The following is a 19,356-nucleotide window of genomic DNA, read 5'->3' as shown; positions in this document are numbered from 1 at the left end:
CGCGTATGCATCGTCATCAACTGCATCATATCATCAGGAAATAGCACAAAATGCAGGTGGATTGCATGGAGGTAAAAATCTTGCTGTGGTATCAAAAGCCATGTGCCCCAGGTTGACATTGGGTCAAGGTGGCCGTAAGTTCATCAAGATCGTAGAATCGTCTCAATATGAGTACAGTGTGCCCAGCAAGAACTGCCGACCCGAGAGACAGCGTAGCGATTAGAAGTAAGCGTACAGCTGGCTCTGAGCCCCGAGATTGCCGTTCGGCTGCTGAGCAGCAGGGGCATAAATGCCGGAAGAGTTTTCGCTGGCACCGCCGGATGTGGTGTTGGAAACAGAGCCGGAGCCAGCAGCGGGCATGAAATTCTGACTTCCAAAATGGGATCCGACAGTGGGAGCAGGGAATGAGTTGTGTTGATACAAGAACGGCTTCTGAGGGCCTTGCAAGGGACCCGGAAGCTGGGCAGAATTCATTTCGTTCGGGGTGACCTGTCCGCTTGTCGCGGCGCTTCCCCTACTAGAGCCTTCGGATGCCATCATTTTACCGGCAATGCGGCGGCCATGAGGAGTCTGCCGGATGGAAGGCAGGATTGGGCGAATAGCGTCGACAATACGAGCTCTGGTTTCCGGATCTGCGAAGTCCATAGCAGTCTGGACGACGTAATTGGCGAAGGAGTCGCGAAGCATCTTCTCAAGCTCAGCTCCTGCCAGCATTTCATCGATCATCTGGCGTCTCATCGGGAACTCAGCGGTACGAAGGCACTTCTCGATCACATTGGAGCTGAATTTTTGCTTCGACAGAGCTGGGATGTTGCCACGGAAAGCTTGGCAGAGAGGCTCCGTGAAATGAGGCTCCGCAAGATCCAAAATGTATTGCACGACGTAGTTACCAAATGGATCCTGGACCAATGCAAAAGCATTGGCCGTAATTTGAGCGATCAAACGAGCCCTCTGCTCGCCAGAGGCATGGTCAATGCAGCGCTGCAGGACACAGCATCCGTGGCGATGGGTGCCGACAACCACACAATTGCCGCCAACGGCATCGTAGATGAACTGCGCGTCTTCCGCAGAAAGACGGTTCAGGCATTTCTGGATGACATGGTTGCCATTCAGGTCCTGAACCAGCTCCACAACATGATCACGTAGAGCCTGGATGACCGTCTGGATCTGTTCGGGGTTGAGATGAATTCAATCATCTTCTGCAAAGCCCTAGTGCCATGCTGGTTCAAGGCTATCTTCACAAGTTGGTGGGCAGCGTTATTAATTAGAGCGGTCCGCTGCTCGTCATTAGAGTACTCGAGCAGTTTCTGGCACAGGTAGTTGCCGAAGGGATCTGTTGGGAGAAGTTAGAAGACAAAAGTTTCTTCGGATGCAAGTAGGATAAGCTTCACGAACCAGTCATTAGCTCAACAACGTGCATATGAGTTTCGTCGAATATGAGTTGAACGTGTTCAGCGTTACGTTCCTCCAGCTTTCTCTGCAGATACCTACAGCCATGCTGATCTTTGCAAAGGGTGTACAGCTCGCCCCGATAATGTTCCAGCGGAAAATTGGTGAAGCGAGACAGTTGGTTAGAGTCTGCGTCACCGCTTCTGCGAGCAGCAACGCCTTTGGCTTGACCTTCTGCCAGTCGATAGTTACCGTAAGGAGGATAAGCACCGTAGGGGGCGGCGGGGTTGAAGTTCTGGAGTTGACCGTTAACCTGGACGGGGTTTCCCATGTATGCTTGGATTCCATAGCCATAGAAAGGCGCTGGGAACGCAGTCATCGCAGTCGGAGTAACCGTATTATGGTTTACGGCGGCAGTAGGAAGCTGTGGTCCAAAAGGAGGAGCACTAGCCTGCAAGGTCGTCTGCTGATTCAGGGAGTTCTGAGGCTTGGACTCATCATGTGGCGCGGCTTCCTTCTGCTGAGTGCCAATAGAATTGGTTGGAATCCTGCCCAGATTGGTGGTGTGTTGCTGGAAACTCTCGGCATGCGCCTTGGGGGGTGTAATTGCAGGGTTGAATCCGTCACCCTTGACAGTGGGAACGTCGTTCGTAGAGTAAGACGTCTGAAGCGAAGTTGGACGACTTGAGACAGCTGGACCCATATTTCCGTGGCCTCCCTCCTGGCTGTGGAATAGGTTTGCTTCCAGGGAGTGTCTCGCAATGTGACGAGTAGGATTGGACGCTTGAGTGTGGCTCTCGCTGGTAGAGTTTCCGAGCTGATCAAGACGGAACATGTTTAGAGCGTTCTGCGGCATGCTCTGGTGGGAGGAGCGATGGCGGCTGTGTGTGTTCCACATCTCTGGGTTAGGAGTCCGAGAATTTGCTAGATCCAACGCGTCCGAGTTTGCAGACAGCTAAGGATAATGATCAGCAAAGCCGACCAGATACAAAACGACAAAGAAGAATGGTAATCACAGGGTGTGAGCGGGATCAGAAGAAGGAACTTTGTGTGGAGAAAGACAAAGTAGCAAAAGCCCGTGCACACGATAAATCACTGGAAACTTACCAAGCCAGAATCGTTCCTGCGTGACAGGGTAGGAAACTTGTCGTCGGGATCTGTCAGTTTGAGGTAACTCTTGATGTCAGGGGTAGGGATTCGATCCTCCTCTGTCACAGTGGCTCTGTCGTCCTCGTTGTGGAACAAGTACTTCGCAGCAGAGAAGGAGTCCAGGCCTGAGGTGTTGCTGAACGCAGCAATATTAGGACGAATCTGTGATCCTAGACCAGTGGAGGGCATTGAATAGCGGTGGATTCTGGGGTACAAGAAGTCAGTCAGCTACCCCAGATTTGACAATCATGCAGGAGGCCATGGACCAATGAGCGTCTGTGAGGGATCCCAAGTGAAAAGACGCTAAGCCAGCAATACGTGAATGCAGGCCATTTGCCAGATCTTGTGGAGAACCCCAGAAGAGCTTATCCAACGCAAGCTTTTTCAAAGCAACCCCAGCAGCAGCAAAGCGAGATGTGTGAAAAAAAGAAAGTGGGAATCAGCTACTTACGAAGGTCCAGGACGGAAGGGAGAAGCAGTTTCTTGACCAAAATCCTCCTTTTCGGAATTTCTACGAGATCCAGGAACCGAATGAACAGAAAAACGATTGGTAGGTGTCTGAGCAGAGCTGTGTGTTGTTTGACTTGGCGGAGATGTAACTTGAGAAGGTGCGAAGACGTTGAAGAAGCCGGGAGAGGAGGTCACGCTAGAGGTAGAGAAGCGAGTTGGGCGAGTGAATGCACCAGCGAAGCCATTTTCACGGTACTCCGGGGGAGTGGTGGGCTCGCTGACTGGTCCCGACAGCCCAGCTTTGGCCAAGTCCCTGGCCAGCTGATCCATCTCTTGCTTCTCTTTCTCATGCTGCATGTCCAGGAGCTTCATGTCTTCTTCGAACCTTCTCCTCTGCTCCCGCATATACTCTATATGCTGACGTTTCTTTTCGAACTGGAACAGAGTCAGAGCCATATACAAGTAGAGACTAGGGCATCAAAGCAAGCACGGCTTTCAAAATGACATCATCCCCCAAGGTACGGAGGCCATGCGCGGGGTACAATGACTCAACGTGGACTGGTCAATCATGGTCGGGTGAATGAAATAGTGACCAACAGTGAATGACTACAGTAGCGGGAGGTGTGCGCGTGGGGCACGCGCAATAGGGGGATTCAGAACAGACAATAGCAGAGCGCATGGGGTAAAAAGCACGCGCTACAGGGCAACCCAATTCATAATCAAAAGGCCGGTTGCAACGCTGACCAACTTGGCAAAATACAATAGCCTATTGATATGGGAAACTTACCGATGAGAGCAAATCTAATGGATCGGCAGCTTGAGAAGAACCGCCCACTTGGTTCAAGTAGCTCCACGAAGAGAGCTTACTCGAGTCTGTGGTGAATCGTCGTTGAAGGTTGGCGCGCACATCGCCTGACGGCCGCGGGAAGGCCGAAACGAAATTGGTATGGCCCGGAGAGAGCGAGCTATAGCCAGGGAACGTGGACTCGGAGGGAGGAGATCGCGGGGACGGGAAGCGCAGCTCATCGAGGCGTTCACTAAGCCCATTCTTGAAGGCCATCTTGGGCAGGATAGGGCAGGATTCGCGGACTAATTCCATTCAGGGGTTGAGCCAGGTTAGAGCACAAGTTATATTATAGCATTTTTGGGTAACACGAGAGATTTAAGGAAGCAATATCAACAACTGGGACCGATTGCCATCTAAGCAGACGACGGCTTTGAGCACAACTGCCAGGAGACCAGCGAGGGAGACATCGGTTGGCGGTGTGCTTCCTCGGACAGCAGTGTGCAAAGTAAGGAGTTTCAGAGGGGCTGAGGGGTGACTTCGGCGGAGCAGATCTTCGGGGGAAAAGGCCACAACTCACAGACAATGAACGCCTCGAGAGCCTAAATCTCAGTATGGGGAGGAGCTTCCGTCGATAGTCGTCTGATAGAACGGTGGAAAAAGCGATCGTCCCGTCGCTTTCAGGCCGTGATTTGGATTCCGACAACGTGGTCCTAAAGGGTGCGGAGATCTCGATCAGTGCTGCTTGAATCACAAGGCGGGCATTGGCACTCTTACGGCTGCTTTATCCGTACTCGCTCGAAGAACCGAGCGGCAGGAGGCGACGAGGATGAAACGAGTGAACAATATAAAAAGAGAGTATATCCAAAACCACAATGACGAAGGGGAAACAGATGTTATACAGATGATTTGGAGTGGGAGGAAAAGGGCAGAGAGGAACCAGTGAGCCAGAATAGGCGGGAAATGGGAGGGGAACTAACTATTAGAGACAAGCGGGCGGCTGGGACTCCCAGAGCGGGGAGTTTTGAATACCTATCTAGTCATAACAGAACCGATCCGATTTGAAAAACCGATTCTTTGAGGGGATTTTCATTTTTACCATTATTACAATATCATTAATGTTGATTTATTCTGATTTGTGCCTGTTGATTTGGTTTGATGTAGACGCAAAATAATATCCAAGGTATCTTCAAGCTCTTCGCCGCGATTGTCGAGGACGATAACGCAGCAGGTCATCACCATCAAGTCTACCACTGGCATACTTAGTTGGAGCTGCATATCCCTTGGGGTCTGTGAGCTGGAACATCCTAGCTTTTCTTCTTATTTTTTGGAGATCTTCATTGATCGGATGATAGATACCTATGGAGCAGAACCTCAAGGCGTGTTCATGATCATCCCTCTCTTGGCCGACAGATGAAGTCGATGACTTTTCCATTGCCAATTCGCCATGCAACTAATTAAACGAGATCCTCAGCCCTTTCCAAGTCCAAGACCAAGCAAGCACGGTGATGAGGTGTCATCTCTGTTGATGACAAGCCTCGTTGAGAAAATGATTATCTTTCTGACGGATCCAAAATGAATGACTGCTGGACGGCCCTTGATTGGACCCTGCTTTGCTACTCCCTGTGCGGATTCTGATGCTACTGCACGCCTTTGTTGGGGTGTGATGGTAGGCTTGGTAGCTCTCCCTAAGGGGCTGACTGGGCTTGCTGCGGCTTGTAAGATTGGTCCTTATCTTTCTTCATCATCGGCCACTTTGAAACGAGCGGCACCAGCTCAGACAAACATGCTCTGTAGCTTTGATCAGCTGCGATTGCAGAGAGTATTTGATCAGTACTCTGTAGACAGGCTCGTGCAAGGGGTGTCCTCCCAGCTGGATTGTGCTTGTCGAGAGCGTGGACTTCTGCACGTCTTTGTCTGCATTGAGTGGAGACACTGAATTCTTCCACATATGTGAAAGCAGATCACATCTAACCAGTGTAGGTTGTAGTCACCCTTGGATTATTCTATCATCAAAAGAAAGACCTGACAAATCAAAGGGCATCAAGGGGAACATAAGAAAATGGTACAGGGTACGGGTACAATAGAAAAATATGCCATTACGGTCTCGATTTCGATAGACAGACCAAGAATAAGTTTCCATTATACACCTGATAGTGCTTTCTCCTTGCAAGATATAGTTCTGGCAATAATATGTTACTATTTCTTCGATGTTCTTTCTCGTATTCAGGGCAATCAACTCCTATTCTTGTTATTGACACTGCAAGTAGTAGCAAGTCATCCCTTGTATTTTAGAAAGTATTATTCAGATAAGCGTAGCACGACCACACAGAACGTATATGTGGTTTGCCACGCGCGTTCCGAATGGTTCGCGACACTGGAGCTGGGTTACCTAACTTGCCCCAAGTATCAGACCTATAGTATCTTCTCTTTGGGCGCTTTCTTTCCTTTTTGTGACTTGGGTGTGTTTGTTTTTATTTGTAATGGAGGAAGCAATTGGGAGGTTCCAGGGTTCACTGCCGGATAGCTGAGCGCTAACCCAGGATCCAGATTCCAGAATTACGACGTACTCCATACTCCGTGAACTCAGGGGGATATTATCGGCCTAGTACCATGGATCAACCGATTCTGCGGTCAACAAACGTTGGTTGATTCGAGTCTGCTGGTGCAGGATTAAGAATACTACTATTAGAGACCTGGGTCAGGTACCTATGGAGAGTGCTGCATTCTTCGTCCTTAGAGACTTAGGTTCTTATCAATCTGACTGGTGCAGCACAGGAAAGGCGGTGTACGGACAGACTATCTGCAGACAAATCATCGTTTGTTACAGATCCCAATGGATGCGCAGGTGAGCCCAAGAGCCCCTTGATTGGAGGGGCTTAAAGCTGTTTGTCGCATCGGAATCCCCTCTTCAACCTGATAAGCGGAATCTCTGAGAATTACCTAGTGTAAGTAATGGGGGCAAATAGCGAGTACTGGAGTCTCGTACCTACTCCGTACCCCATAGATACTCCTTTTCTGAATATCGAAAATGATGGTGGCAACTGGAGTGACAAAAGAGGCGAAGTCCTACTGACTCAGTGTTAAGATCTCCATCCTCGATGCTACCTTAATATACTAGCCCGCGAGCACTGCTATTGCTTTACAGGTCACTACATACATTATTGATATTTAGGACAGATCATCATGTCAAATTGGCAACCAGATCCAGATCTTGCGACACTTCACTACTTGACACTAGATCATCTGGACCTTACAATCCTAGCTCTAGAAATAGCGAGGGTCAAAGCATGGGCCTGGGCCCTGCGGGCGCTACAGTAGACCCCATCTTCGGACAACAGCACACACCTGAGTTTGTCGCTTCATCGTTTCCCAATTATCCTTGTTATTGGATGTCTGGAGTCTCGTCCCATTCTTCAAGTAAGTCGGAATGGGAAGTCATGCGCAGAGCATGGTCTGTCTACATACGTTAGAAACTCCATACAGAACCTCCCCTCACTGCTTTGAGCATTATCGCTTATCAGTGGGGCGTTTCATGTTACAGTACTAACCTACCGAGTACCTACCGACTTCCACATCAGCCAGACTCTGGAGTCGTCCTTGACGCTTTTACCGTCATCGATGCAATTGTAACTTTCTCCTCGACATGAAGGGCAAGCTATCTCTAGTCCATCGACATATTATCGCTGCACCTCATTCCTGCATTGTTGATGGCAGCTTGAGACACGAGGTGAACGGCGTCTCTCAGTACCCCGCTGATGATACAACATTGGTTGACTGGTCAGAAACTAAGGACCGCTCGCCCCCGACTCTAATTATTGCTAATCAACCATTTTGGCTCTCTGTGTCATAGGTAGTGATCTCCACGCTGGTTCTGGTCCAATGGCAACTGCGCTCTGATCCACCCCTCTGTGCGATTCATGTCCGTCAGTACGGCACTCGCATAATGGAGAAATGCACCATCCGTTCTCGAGTCCAACTTTAATACGGTTGGATACACTTAAAACCTATGTACTCGTCTTTGAAACTTCATCTCGGAACTCACACGTGATGAATTGGCCCGCCACGATGCAGCATGAACTTCCTTCAACTCACGAGACTAGCATCGAGGGACATGATCCTACCAATCTCCACCGCACAGTGCATCCGAACTAATAATGGACAGTGAGCTCTCGCAGGGCACCGGTGGATTGCCAGGTGGCGAAAATGATTGAAGTTGCGGTCAGCGGAATCTCGCGCCACAGGCTTTCCAATTGATGAACCCCACATAGGTAATCCGGGAAGGATTGACAGGGCTCAAGTCTTCTAGTGCCTTGCTAAGGAGATCTTGCAAATTCGGGATCTCTAGGCCGTTGTATACGTTGAATATTCAATGTGTGGTTGTACCCGTTGCCCCAGCGCTGCGCACTGATCAAGTCGTCAATTGCAATTGGCTTTTACTCCGGTCCACCGTCACGGATGGAGTCAAGCCTTAGAAGTGAAGGCCCAAGAGAGATCACTTTAAACGGCCTTCCAGATTGTTGCCCAACTTCGCTAGTTTTTTAGAGGTGACTCATTCTTCAACAGGAGTGGAGATGGGAGCCCTGGCTTGGCTTAAACTTGGGGACCTGGGCGAACGTTAGCGAGTCTTAAGTCGTAATGCCTCTCTTACGGCTACGAGACGTCAGGAACAGACAGACGAGCCCATCATGCCACTTCAGGTGAAAAAAAGGAGATCGCATTTCGGAAAGCTCCCCAAGGCCTACACTGGTTCATACCACACGCAGACGACACCTCTCGCTAGGTGGCCATTCGAACGCCATTCTGCCGCCAGTATTCTCCGAGAACCGCTAGGCTCGAAAGCTCGTGCCAACTCACTCTGCTTGGGCTGACAGGGCGAGCGCTCAGGTCAAGCTGGTGATGTTATGCGGCCAGAACTTGTCCCATTTCTTGGATGTGCATCCTGAAGTTGGGTTGAAAGCACGCCATTGGCTAGTAATGCATAACTGGCATCTTGAGCAAGCTAGAAATTGCAGCAGCTTAACGGCAATATCAAGTTAAAAGCTTCGAGAGTCTGACAGTTGGCCAACGGCAAGACGTTAATGCAGCCGGCTGTATTTGGGGCAGAGTCGCTTCAGGAAAAGACCATACTCCCATAAAGCACTGGAACTGTGATGCACTAGGCTGTATGCAAACTGAGATTGACTGATTAGGATGATCGCTCAGACAGTAGTGCATGGCTGTTCCCAGTAGCTACGTCGCTTGGTAGAGTCTCTTATTTGGTCTTAGAGCTCTTCGAGGCAGATGAATACCCAATCTACAAACAGAACGCATTTGCCCATCTTGGATTCGGGGCTAATATCCCTTGGCCGTAGCAGACTGGTGAACGCTCAACCTGACCTCAGCCAATTCTTTCCATTTTTGCCCGCTGAGTATCTAGGTTCAGGAGCTAAGATACAATGTCGAATTAGATTAACGACTCGTCGACAACGGCTGTCAAAATGTCATCCAAACAGTCCTAAGAATGCCGTTTACGAACCATGAAAAGCGGGTGATCAAGTCTTCTGAGCGCGGGTCTAGCCTGCTGCGATGTATCTCTAGCGTATATCTAGCTAATGAAGATTCTTGCCCTGACATCCGCCCTAAGATTTCATTGATCAGGGGCAAAGGGTAGCGGTCCTCCTGGTAATAGCGCTCAGGCTCCAGTAGTCAACGCAGACAGAGTGGTAGCCCTCCCCGGCGCTATTCTAACCATCAGAACCGGAAAGGGGGAGGGACATTACTTGGACGATAAACCATTTACCTAGGTTTTCAGCTGTTTTCTCTAGCAGTCTCTAGTTCCTCTAATGATAAATTGAATGAGCGATTCTTGCAAGACGGACGCAAATTGTCCAGACGGACTCTTCCTCTTAAAAGTCAGCCGCGGCTAAGAGGACCCCTGGTCGTTCCAGAAACTCCTCGCTATCGACGACTAACTCAAGGGAGCAATTAAGCTCATCCTAGTAAGTAGGTTGGCAATAATGCGACTAGCACTCATGTCTGTTCTCTTTCAATTCATCGGTCTGTATGCTTATGAGTAGGACTGCTATTATCACTGAACCTGGGTCTTCTAGACTTTGAGTTCATGCTGCGCTCCTCGATTGCCGGGGCAATAATGAGTTTACCCGCACAACCACAGCTTCGAGATATTAGTACTTCCGTTATTGGAAGTGCGCCAGTCGCACCATAGGTCGATCTTCTCACCCTGCCCGTGGCATGGAGTATATTGGCGACGGTACATTGAAGCTGAAGTAATGGTGAAGGCAAAAGGTAGCGCCCGTCATGGGGCTGCGAAATTGACAAACCCACTTCGCTGAAAGATGAGGGAGAGGCACATAAGTCACTGAAGTTCATCGAGACTCCATCAGCAAAGAGTAAGTCCAGGGCATCACGCCGTCCTTGTATGAGTACCCTGTCTTCATTCTGAATGTCCCAGCATACCGGCAATTATATCATTATAAGAGCCTAGAAGCTGTATAGAGTGTTCACCGGACACTGGAAATCAGCCAGCACAAATCAGACCCAAGATTATCCGTATCCGACATGCATCGAATAAACCTACATTCCTCAACGCCAGAAACCAAAAGACACGATTAATCCTCCTCAGTGACGTGCACTGTCCGACGCAGTAAGCAAAATCGTAGTCATCTGGCCACCACTCTGCCGGTCCTGGAAGTTCTATCCACTCGTTTGGCCAGATATCAACCGAGTACTGTAGAGACAGGAAACACGCACGATCAGTCGCTGTGAAGTATTCATGTGGTGGCTTTGCGATGATCTGCTCTTTGGACATATTCAGGTCTGCAGTCACTCCATTCCATCCTTTTCTTAGCACGAGCCTTTAGAGTCTGGCTGTCTGCGAGGATAGTCTTAAGGTCGACATATTCCACTCGGTACGGTTCTGGCTCACATGAGCTTCTCGGTCGAGCATCTGGACAGTGGTTGTACTAACAGTCCATGCAGGGCGCCACACTTCATATTGATATTAACTTGGACATCTCCTGGTTAGAGATAGATCTTTGACATGAAGGAAATTGCGGGCTGCCACGGACGACGAATTCAGCAAGTCCCTGGAATGTCTGTTGATGAAATGCCGTAGATCGAAGCACCATAGTCCGGAGTCGTTCAGGGACAGTACATATTCTGCATATCTGACACGGTTGAGGAGGACCGTCCGCGGGATATGTTGTGCTACTTGATGGGTGTTCACTTATCGTCTGCGCCCGCATAATTGTCTTTTGTATTGTACGACACAAAGAAGTACTCATGAGCCGCTTCATATACATTTAGTGCCGCTCAATTTCTGGAGAACCGGACACCGGCATCAGGGTTAGCTAAGTTCGTGGCATATCGTTAAAGATGTGGATCTACCTCGGGGTGCTGTAGATTGACATTGTTCTTGTGGTAGTAGTATATCCCAAAGATACATTTCTCGGAGGTATTGAGTGTCCAGTATCAATGGCTCGATGATCCTCCAGCATGATAACATGCGCATGCTGGGGATTCTCTGGTAATTTGAGAAATGATTTGTTGCCAATCAGATATATCAGGTCGCCAGACATCGAGGTCTCAGAGGTCAGTATCTTTGAATACCATTACAGCACCGTTGGATGTATCGTTGTCATTGCCGCTGGAGCCTAGCATAGGTGATCTCACGATGAAATCCTTGAAAAGCGGGATCTGAGCTTTTGGCACAGCAACCTGTAAGCTGATCCGACGCGAATATCCCGCATTGATAGCTGATCCCAGAATCAGTTACTGCCTCGCTGTGGAAAGTAGCATAGCTCTTCTTGGCTGTCGTGAAATAAGTACCGTATCCTGGATCGCATTCTTCGAATGCTCCAAGGCAAGCTCCGCCGGCTTTCATTGCATGCTTGGGTTTGGTGCGGATTTCTGATCTGCTCCGGGCTCCCAGACTGAAAGGCCGAAGATCGCAACAGGCTGGTCAATTTGTTGTGTAGCCTGTCGATAGCCATCGGCTTGCATGGTCATCCCTCAGCTCTTCATTGAAGTCGTAGTATCCGCGGTGGGATGGGGTTTTTGGACTTTCATCCCTGTTATCCCTCTGAGTGTGCGGATTGTACGCGGGTCTCGCATTCTTATTGAAGCCTCCTGATGAAATCAGGCCAGAGTTCAGCTGGTGCCGGGGAGGAACGCAAATAAGAAATGGTATACCATTGCTGGAAGAGGAGAGACGTAGATTTCATCCAGGGACCTTGGGGGAGGGAGGTGATATATATGCCTACGAAGAGTACCTCTTAGACCACGATAGATACCAAGAAGTGAATGAACAACAGCCAGTCTACAGTGAATATAGTCAAAGCAAGATGGAACAAGAGAAGGTTAGCAAGTTGTTTGTCATGTAGAGCAGCAATCATTGAATGATCTTCAGTTATCTGCCGTCGTCCCGATATACTTTTTGTCTTTCCCCACATGGCATGTCATTAGTATTCTCCGACTCCAACATTCTCCCCGTCTCTCGGGCCATACCACTCCGGACTTTTTGCGTTTGGACAAGCTGCCAATTAACTGACTCGGCATTGCTTTGTAATGTTCTCGGCCTTTGACCGTCTCACTCACATACGTGGGCCGCTGTGACTCACTCTAGATACGCCCTCGATGACGCTGCGCTGCAACTCGTCGTCCATCCAATGCAATGCCATGGCTCCAGTAGACTCCAGTGGGGGTGGGCCATCTCCATCTGGTCAGCTGGCCCTAAGGTCAATGGACTAGAGTACTCGACTTTATCAACTGAAAGAATTTTTCTTACTTTCACTTAGGTCTCTTCTTTGTTGCTTGGATAAGTGTGCAGGAGGGTATATATCTCCGCTCTTGACGCGCTCTGCTGGATTGATTGCGCATCCAACACCCTCTCATTCATTGCCAGACAATGAATCTCATACAAAGGCCCCCGAGATATGTCCTCGCTAGTATCCTCTGCTCTTGCGGAGGGTTACTGTTTGGGTAAGGACGTCACCAAGATACGCCATGCTCCGCAGTAGGATTGTATTGACAGATAAACAGGATGGACACTGGTATCATTGGCCCTGTCACCGTCATGGATAGCTTCGTGTCGAAGTTTGGGAGTCAATCTGCAACCGTCCACGGACTAATAGTCTCCTCCATTCTCATTCCAGCAGCTTTATCGTCCTTCTTCGCAGGCTACTTGGCAGATAAGCTGGGGAGACCGACAGGAATCAGCATCGGGGCTTTGATCTTTGGTATCGGCGCTGCTATCGAAGGTGCGGCGGCCCAACTTGCCATGTTCATTGTCGGGAGGTGCATTGAGGGTATAGGCGAGGGTCTGTACCTGGGTACGCTGGTGGTGTACGTCAATTCCCTTACCACGAATGGTCCACCCGTCTTGATTTCAATCGCATGAAACTAACTGAAACAGGTACATCTGCGAGATCTCTCCAACGAGCGTCAGAGGCGCATTAGCCACCGGTCCGCAATTGCTCATCACGCTCGGCCTAGTGATCGGCTTCTTCACCTGCTACGGAACCGCGCGTCTCGAGTCTTCCTTCTCATGGCGTACACCCTACCTCATCCTCGCCTGTCTCTCCGTCCTCTTCTCAGCCGCCTCGTTCCTCTTCCTCGTCCCGTCTCCCCGCTGGCTGACCCTCCATGGCCGCCACGAGGAAGCCGCAAGAACATGGGACCTCCTCGGCGTCGGCCAAGCCGAGCGCGAGAAGGTGGAAGTCGAACAGACCCGACAAGCCAGGTCCCAAATCCAGGTCCTCCCCGCCGGTCCAGCAACAACGACTCTAACTCCCGACCTCACCACCCATATCCCACCACCCGCCGCAACCGCCCCTCAAACCAGCCAGCCACAAGCTCCTCGACATCTTCTCCAAGGACGTCCGCGCCCGCACCGCCCTTGCCGTCTTCCTCATGGGCTTCCAGCAGCTCTCCGGCATCGACGGCGTCCTCTACTACGCCCCGCTCCTCTTCGAACAAGCCGGCCTCGCCTCCTCCACCGCCACCTTCTTCGCCTCGGGCGTCTCCGCCCTCGTAATCTTCGCCGTGACCATCCCGGGCCTCCTCTGGGCCGACCGCTGGGGCCGCAGACACAGCATCATCCTCGGCGGCATCGGCCTCAGCACAACCATGTTCCTCATCGGCGCCCTCTACGCCGCCGACGCCGTCCACCCATCCTCCGGCCCCGGCCGCTGGCTCGTCATCGTCGCCATCTACCTCTTCGCCGTCATCTTCTCCCTCACCTGGGCCATCGGCATCAAAGTCTACTCCGCGGAGATCCAGCCCCAGCGAACCCGCGCCTCGGCCACCGGTCTCGCGCACGGCAGTAACTGGGTCACGAATTTCCTGGTCGCGCTGACGACACCCATCCTCCTGTCCAAGAGTAGTTTTGGTGCCTACTTCCTCTTCGGGGGTGTACGCTGCTGACGGCGTTGGTTTGCGCCGTCTTCATGCCGGAGACCAAGGGGAAGTCGCTCGATGAGATCGAGGAGGCGTTCAAGTCCAAGTCGCTGGGCTCGCATTTTGCAAAGGCCATCAAGCCTATTACCCGGTCATCGGATTGATGGCTCTCTTTTGCTTTTGACTACACTCTTAAGTAGAATCGTGGGAAAGATCAGAAGGCCGATGCATGGATATCCACCGTACCGTACAACCCAAAATGCAAAGGCTACTAGGAAGTATTGAAGGGTTGACACAGGCTGCTAATTCAAAATCGACAATTATTGAATTAAAATCTAGACTGGCTAATGACTAGGACGTACGGGCACTCTCATCACTTCTGGAGTCTTCCATCCTGTACACTCCACTCCATCTTCAGGTTCTAGATTATATCGGGGCTCGGGCCACTAAATAGTGGACATGGCTAGGGACCGGCGTGAAATATACAAGGGTAGAGTCGGGTATGCATGCAAATCGAATCAAATTCTGCGAAGCTGGAGAATGTAGGAAAAAGGGAGTAATGAATGAAATGGACTATGTGCAGGAATGAAGGGCCATTTAAGACTTGGAGGTCAAGAAATCCACCGCCTGAAAAGAAGAGTCAATTCAGTCTCATTTACAACCTGAGAGATGTCGATGGACTCACCTTGTCAATGTCATAGTCGAACTTCTCTAATGCAGCGAGCGATTCATCGCGGGGAAATCCCATACCAGTAAGCCGTTGCAGGATTTGGTCGTCTTCCACAGAGTCTGTCTGAAGGGCCCATCCGGGTGGTTTGCCATCCCCGGAGGACGCTGGTTGCGGTGCCCCATTGGTACCGGTGGAGGCGCCTTGAACGTTGTCCAGAGGTGCAAAGAGGGTCTCCCAGTCGTGCGTCGCCGGTTGCGAGTTGGAAGCTGCCGGTGATACGGCGTTATCATGATTTGAGGCGTTCACCTGCTGATCAAAGCTGAAGAAATCAGAGTGGTTGGACTGCCCAGGGCCGCCACTGGGTACTGCCATCTTCTGCTGTGAGGGCGTGTCGAAAGAGAAGTCGAAATCCGCAGTGTTTTTATTGTCAGACGGCCCGAAGTCGTCGTCGTCATCATCGTCTTCCGCTTCTTTCGCGGGGCAAGATCCATTCCAGCAAAAGCAGCTTCGAAATCGGGTGCACTGGGCTTGGTACCGGTCGAAGTCGGTGCAGCCGCAGGGACATCCCGCTGCGGCTCCCCGCCAACGATCGGGGCACCAGTGCCTGCTTCTACTGAATGAGGGGCATCCGGAGCGACTGTGGGATCTCCACGGTTTGGCAAAAGGCCGTTGAATTCAGGTGGCATACCGCCAGACGCTTCCTTCTCTGCGCTCTCATCATATTTTGGTGGGCTTTTCTGGGCCTCGGCGGGAGGAGGCTGACTAGGAGTTACAGACCCTGGAGCAGGAAACGCTGCCAACTGAGATGGCTCAATCGGGTCCGTCTTAGACGTCTGCTGTTCTTGGGGTGGAACAGCCGGTGTGAAATTGTCATCAAAACCCAAGGGTGCCTCGTTATCAGAGCTATCGTCGTCGTCATCATCGTCGTCATCATCGAGCTCACGGATCGGCGGGAACTCGGAGAACGCGGCAGGAGCTGTACCATTAGGCTTGGTTTCTCCAGCACCCTGTTTCATAGCAGCAAAAGCTTCTTCGAAATCATTCGCGTTCTGAGACTGTGACCTTTGATGTGCTGGACCGCCAAACAGCTCATCGAAGCTGGGGTCCTTTGCTGCCGTCTGGTCCTCGTTGGCGGTGGCCGAAGTGTCTGCTGTTGCCGTTTCCCTCGGGGCGACTGGAACTTCGGGGAAGCGCTTCGACTCTTCAAATTCCTCGAAGGGAGACTGTACTCCCCGTGTTCTGGAGTCACAGAGGAAATTTCGGTGGCACCTGCCGGGGCTGGAGTCCCTACAGTTGATGACTCAGGACCACCAAATCTGCTACCTGGCGGAGACGGCTTGGTAGACGAGGTCACAGACTGTGTCTCGGCTAAGGGAAGAACGTTAGGGGTGAACTGCCGAGACTGCGGGGGTTCAGGCACGGTCCCAACCGAAGGTGGCGGTGATACGGAGGGGGTCGGTACCCGGATGTAACAGGAGAGTGGAGCGAAGCCTGCCGAGAGTCGGCGCGGAATGAAGTGGGAGGTGGGGTGTAGCAGTGGTCGGAGGAGCAAAGGCAGTGCCAAAGAGGCTGTCAAAAGCACGCTGCTGTTCGCTCGAGACCTGGGGGGACGCTGCCTGGCCGTCGCTGGATGCCGTGGTAGTCCGTCTGAAGAACGGGTTGTTGTTTTGACTGGCCGTGGACAGAGCAGGGCTGGCGAGAGCGGGGCCGGCGTTTGCAGATACCGCGCTTTCGTCGGATTCTTGAGGTTGTTCCTTCGAGAGTGTGTCTATCTCCTGCTGTATTTTGTCGCGTTCACCTTCCACGGTAGCTAATTGCTTCTTGTTGATCGCGACAAGGCCCTTTTGCTGCCGAGCGTCAGAGCGCGCTTTCTCGAGAGCAGGCTTAAGCTGGGCGACAGCAGCATTAGCTTGGCGGATCTTCTCTTTCAAGCTCGCATTCTCCTGCTGGTCGGCGGTTAAAGCAGCAGAGACTTGGTTATATTGAGTCTGCAAATCTTGCCTGCTGCCCTCGATCAACGCATATTCTTGTTGCAGCCTCTTGGTCTCCGCCTTGGAGGCATTCAGTCGCTCCTCAAGAGCTTTGAAATTCTTGACCTCCTGTTCATACATCGCTCTGGCTTGCGCTAAGCGAGTCTCAAAGTCACGCTTTTGCTGAGATGTCTGAGACAGCTCGTGCTCCGCTGAAGTGCGCTTCGTCTGAACGTTTTGCATCTCCTTGGCCAGCGAGCCAATCTGGTTGGACAGATTTGCCAGCTCGGCCGTTTCTTGTGTGAGTTTATTGGATTCTTCAGGGTCGTTGTCGCCTAGAAGGTCATCCGATGGAGGCGGTGGTGAACGGACTGTTGGCGGGGCACCGGCTGAGGCGCCAGTTATCTGAGGCTGGAGACTCTGGCCAAATGAGGAAGTCGGAATGAAAGGCTTAAAGGTCGTCGAGTTGGCTGAAGGCGACGCTCTGGAGGTGGGTGAACCCGGCGTCTGGAACGGCGTGTTGGAGCCTCCTGTGGACTGGGGTACTTGTGAAGGTGCTGCAGGTGCGGGCGGCGCAGAAAATGCATCGAGACCGAAGAGATCATCCGCAGCAGACCGGACACTCGGAGGAGGCGCCGGTGCGGCAGGAGCTGCGACTGGGGCCGGCACCACTGCCTGCGCCGTGGTAGGACGCCGCATACTAGGAGGAATCAAAGCGGGAGGAAGCGTTTGCGGCAAGGGCTCCTTTCCTGTACGCTGTGAACGAACCAGATACATCGCTACCGCAAATTCGTCCTTCGTCAATTGCCCGTCAGCGTCAATATCCGCGAGATCCCAAATCTGAGCTAGGACTTCTTCAGGCAATTGAGCTTTCATGAAGAATCCTACGGCCTGGTCACCAGTGATGACGCCCAACTTCGCAGTATCAATCGTTCCAAATATGGTATCGAACTGCGCCTTCTCTGCTGGCGTGATAAGCCAATCCCCGCCCGTTGACTGCGCAGTAAGCGGTGTTCCGAACTGGGACCTATTCAAAGGGCTTTGAGTCCGCTGGGGTCCGGTGAATTGTCGCGGAATCGCAGGCACCGGAGGAACGTCGAGGGCAGGCCGGGACCCCACGGAGGTTCGCACCGGGCCCCTTCGTGCTGCCGCCTCATACAAGCCAGGAGGTAAAGTCTGAGGGATGCCCCTCATGGCGCCCGACTTGTAGGAGGTCAAGAGGTGCATAGCGATGATGAATTCTGTGGCGTCGAGGGCGCCCCGTTGCTTCGTGTCTGCTAGGTTCCAAATGCGGCCAAGGATCTCGTTCGGTAACCGTGCGCGTTCAAAGATCTGCTTGGCGATGTCGCCTGTAATGCAAGCAATATTAGCCTCAAAGCTACATATCTCCTCATTTTGCAGGATGCATGCCTGAGATAACCCCGCTCCTCGACACATCAGACTTCTCAAAAAGCGCTGTGAATTTATTGACGTCTTCCGGGTTGAGTGGAGGGACTCGAATTGGCCCACCAACTGGTGGTGGGCTGGTCGCACCAGCGGAGCGAGAGGTGGGAGATGTAGGCTCAACAACGACGCCTTCAAACCTAGGTAGCGGCCCAGCTAGAGAAAGAATTCAACATCAGCGCTATTTCCCCTTTTTTGCTTCCGTAGCCAAATGATCCTCAGAAGGCACTCACGTTGCAGGGCCAGTTCCTCTGTAGGCGCGCGACCAGCCTGGGCGTGTCCAATAAGACGCAAAACGACACCGAAGCCAGATGGAGTCAGGAGCCCCCTGTTCTCCTTATCCGCGATCTGCCATATCTACACATTGTCGGTGACCAGTCAGCCAGACATGCGCCGGAAGACTCACTCCATGGAATAACTTACCAATCCGAGTGTCTCCGGTGCAAGCTTGGTCTTCTCGAAGAAAGGAACGGCAATCTCGCCGGTGATGACGCCGAGGTTGGTGGTATCAGCAGCCTGGAAGAGCTGGTAAAACACCCGTTTCTCCTCAGGTGTCAAATTGAGATTGGGATGGCGTTGTGCTAGATAATTGAGGCACACCGTCAGTTCCGTCGCGCTTGGAGAAGTTGCAGTTCGATCGGGGGGTCGGTTGTTCTCCTGAGGAGCTCGCCTAACCACGACCTGGTCTACCATTGCTGGTGGGGACACTTACCGCTGTCAGCCATGATGGTAGCTCAGGAGGAGTGCGCCTCCTCTTCCTTCGATCGAATTTCGCGGATACTTGTTGAATTGTGGCGTATGAGGTGGTGGAGCGGAATGCCGTGGATTAGAGTGAAGATGATGCCACGAGCATGGATCGTCAAATTGTAAGGGGAATGGGGGAATGGGGGAACGGAGTAGACGGAATGACGAAATGGAGGGGGAAGCAGACTTATACAGATGGCTCGATTATAGTAAGAGAAAAAGGTCTCAAGGAAAGTAGGAAGATATGAGGGAATGATAGTCTCGAGAACAAGCAGGCAACCAAGAAATGGAGCTTCGGTCTTGGGAGGAGAGATGAGACTAAGGTACAGTAGTAGTAGAGTGGAGGTGAGGGAGGGAGG

At 51.7% G+C, this 19,356-nt stretch overlaps 3 protein-coding genes across 3 annotated transcripts; 1 reads left to right on the top strand and 2 right to left on the bottom strand.

The window, feature by feature from the left end:
- Window positions 1–219: 219 nt before the first annotated feature.
- P174DRAFT_424903 (putative RNA-binding protein) lies at window positions 220–4,048 on the bottom strand (the record flags this gene model as incomplete). The annotated part of the gene is made up of 6 exons (XM_024825237.1): window positions 220–1,167; window positions 1,242–1,333; window positions 1,396–2,344; window positions 2,497–2,743; window positions 2,990–3,423; window positions 3,776–4,048. 6 exons carry the CDS (start codon window positions 4,046–4,048, stop codon window positions 220–222), a joined length of 2,943 nt encoding a protein of 980 aa, XP_024678326.1.
- An 8,767-nt stretch (window positions 4,049–12,815) lies between these two features.
- P174DRAFT_435094 (putative MFS sugar transporter) lies at window positions 12,816–14,334 on the top strand (the record flags this gene model as incomplete). The annotated part of the gene is made up of 4 exons (XM_024825912.1): window positions 12,816–13,117; window positions 13,188–13,540; window positions 13,617–14,185; window positions 14,230–14,334. The coding sequence occupies 4 exons, from the start codon at window positions 12,816–12,818 to the stop codon at window positions 14,332–14,334; spliced, it is 1,329 nt and encodes a 442-aa protein (XP_024678325.1).
- Window positions 14,335–14,495: 161 nt separating this feature from the next.
- P174DRAFT_445626 (EF hand domain protein) lies at window positions 14,496–19,310 on the bottom strand. The gene is made up of 9 exons (XM_024828388.1): window positions 18,966–19,310; window positions 18,677–18,834; window positions 18,487–18,610; window positions 18,221–18,409; window positions 16,423–18,159; window positions 16,090–16,331; window positions 15,364–16,063; window positions 14,856–15,310; window positions 14,496–14,797 (listed from the first exon to the last, which is right to left on the bottom strand). The coding sequence occupies exons 1-9, from the start codon at window positions 18,976–18,978 to the stop codon at window positions 14,768–14,770; spliced, it is 3,648 nt and encodes a 1,215-aa protein (XP_024678324.1). The 5' UTR covers window positions 18,979–19,310; the 3' UTR covers window positions 14,496–14,767.
- Between the last annotated feature and the right edge of the window lie 46 nt (window positions 19,311–19,356).

This window comes from Aspergillus novofumigatus (assembly GCF_002847465.1).
Source record: "Aspergillus novofumigatus IBT 16806 chromosome Unknown P174scaffold_9, whole genome shotgun sequence".
NCBI lineage: Eukaryota > Fungi > Ascomycota > Eurotiomycetes > Eurotiales > Aspergillaceae > Aspergillus > Aspergillus novofumigatus.
The sequence above is the reverse complement of the archived record's forward strand: the minus strand, read 5'-3'. Positions and strand labels throughout refer to the sequence as shown.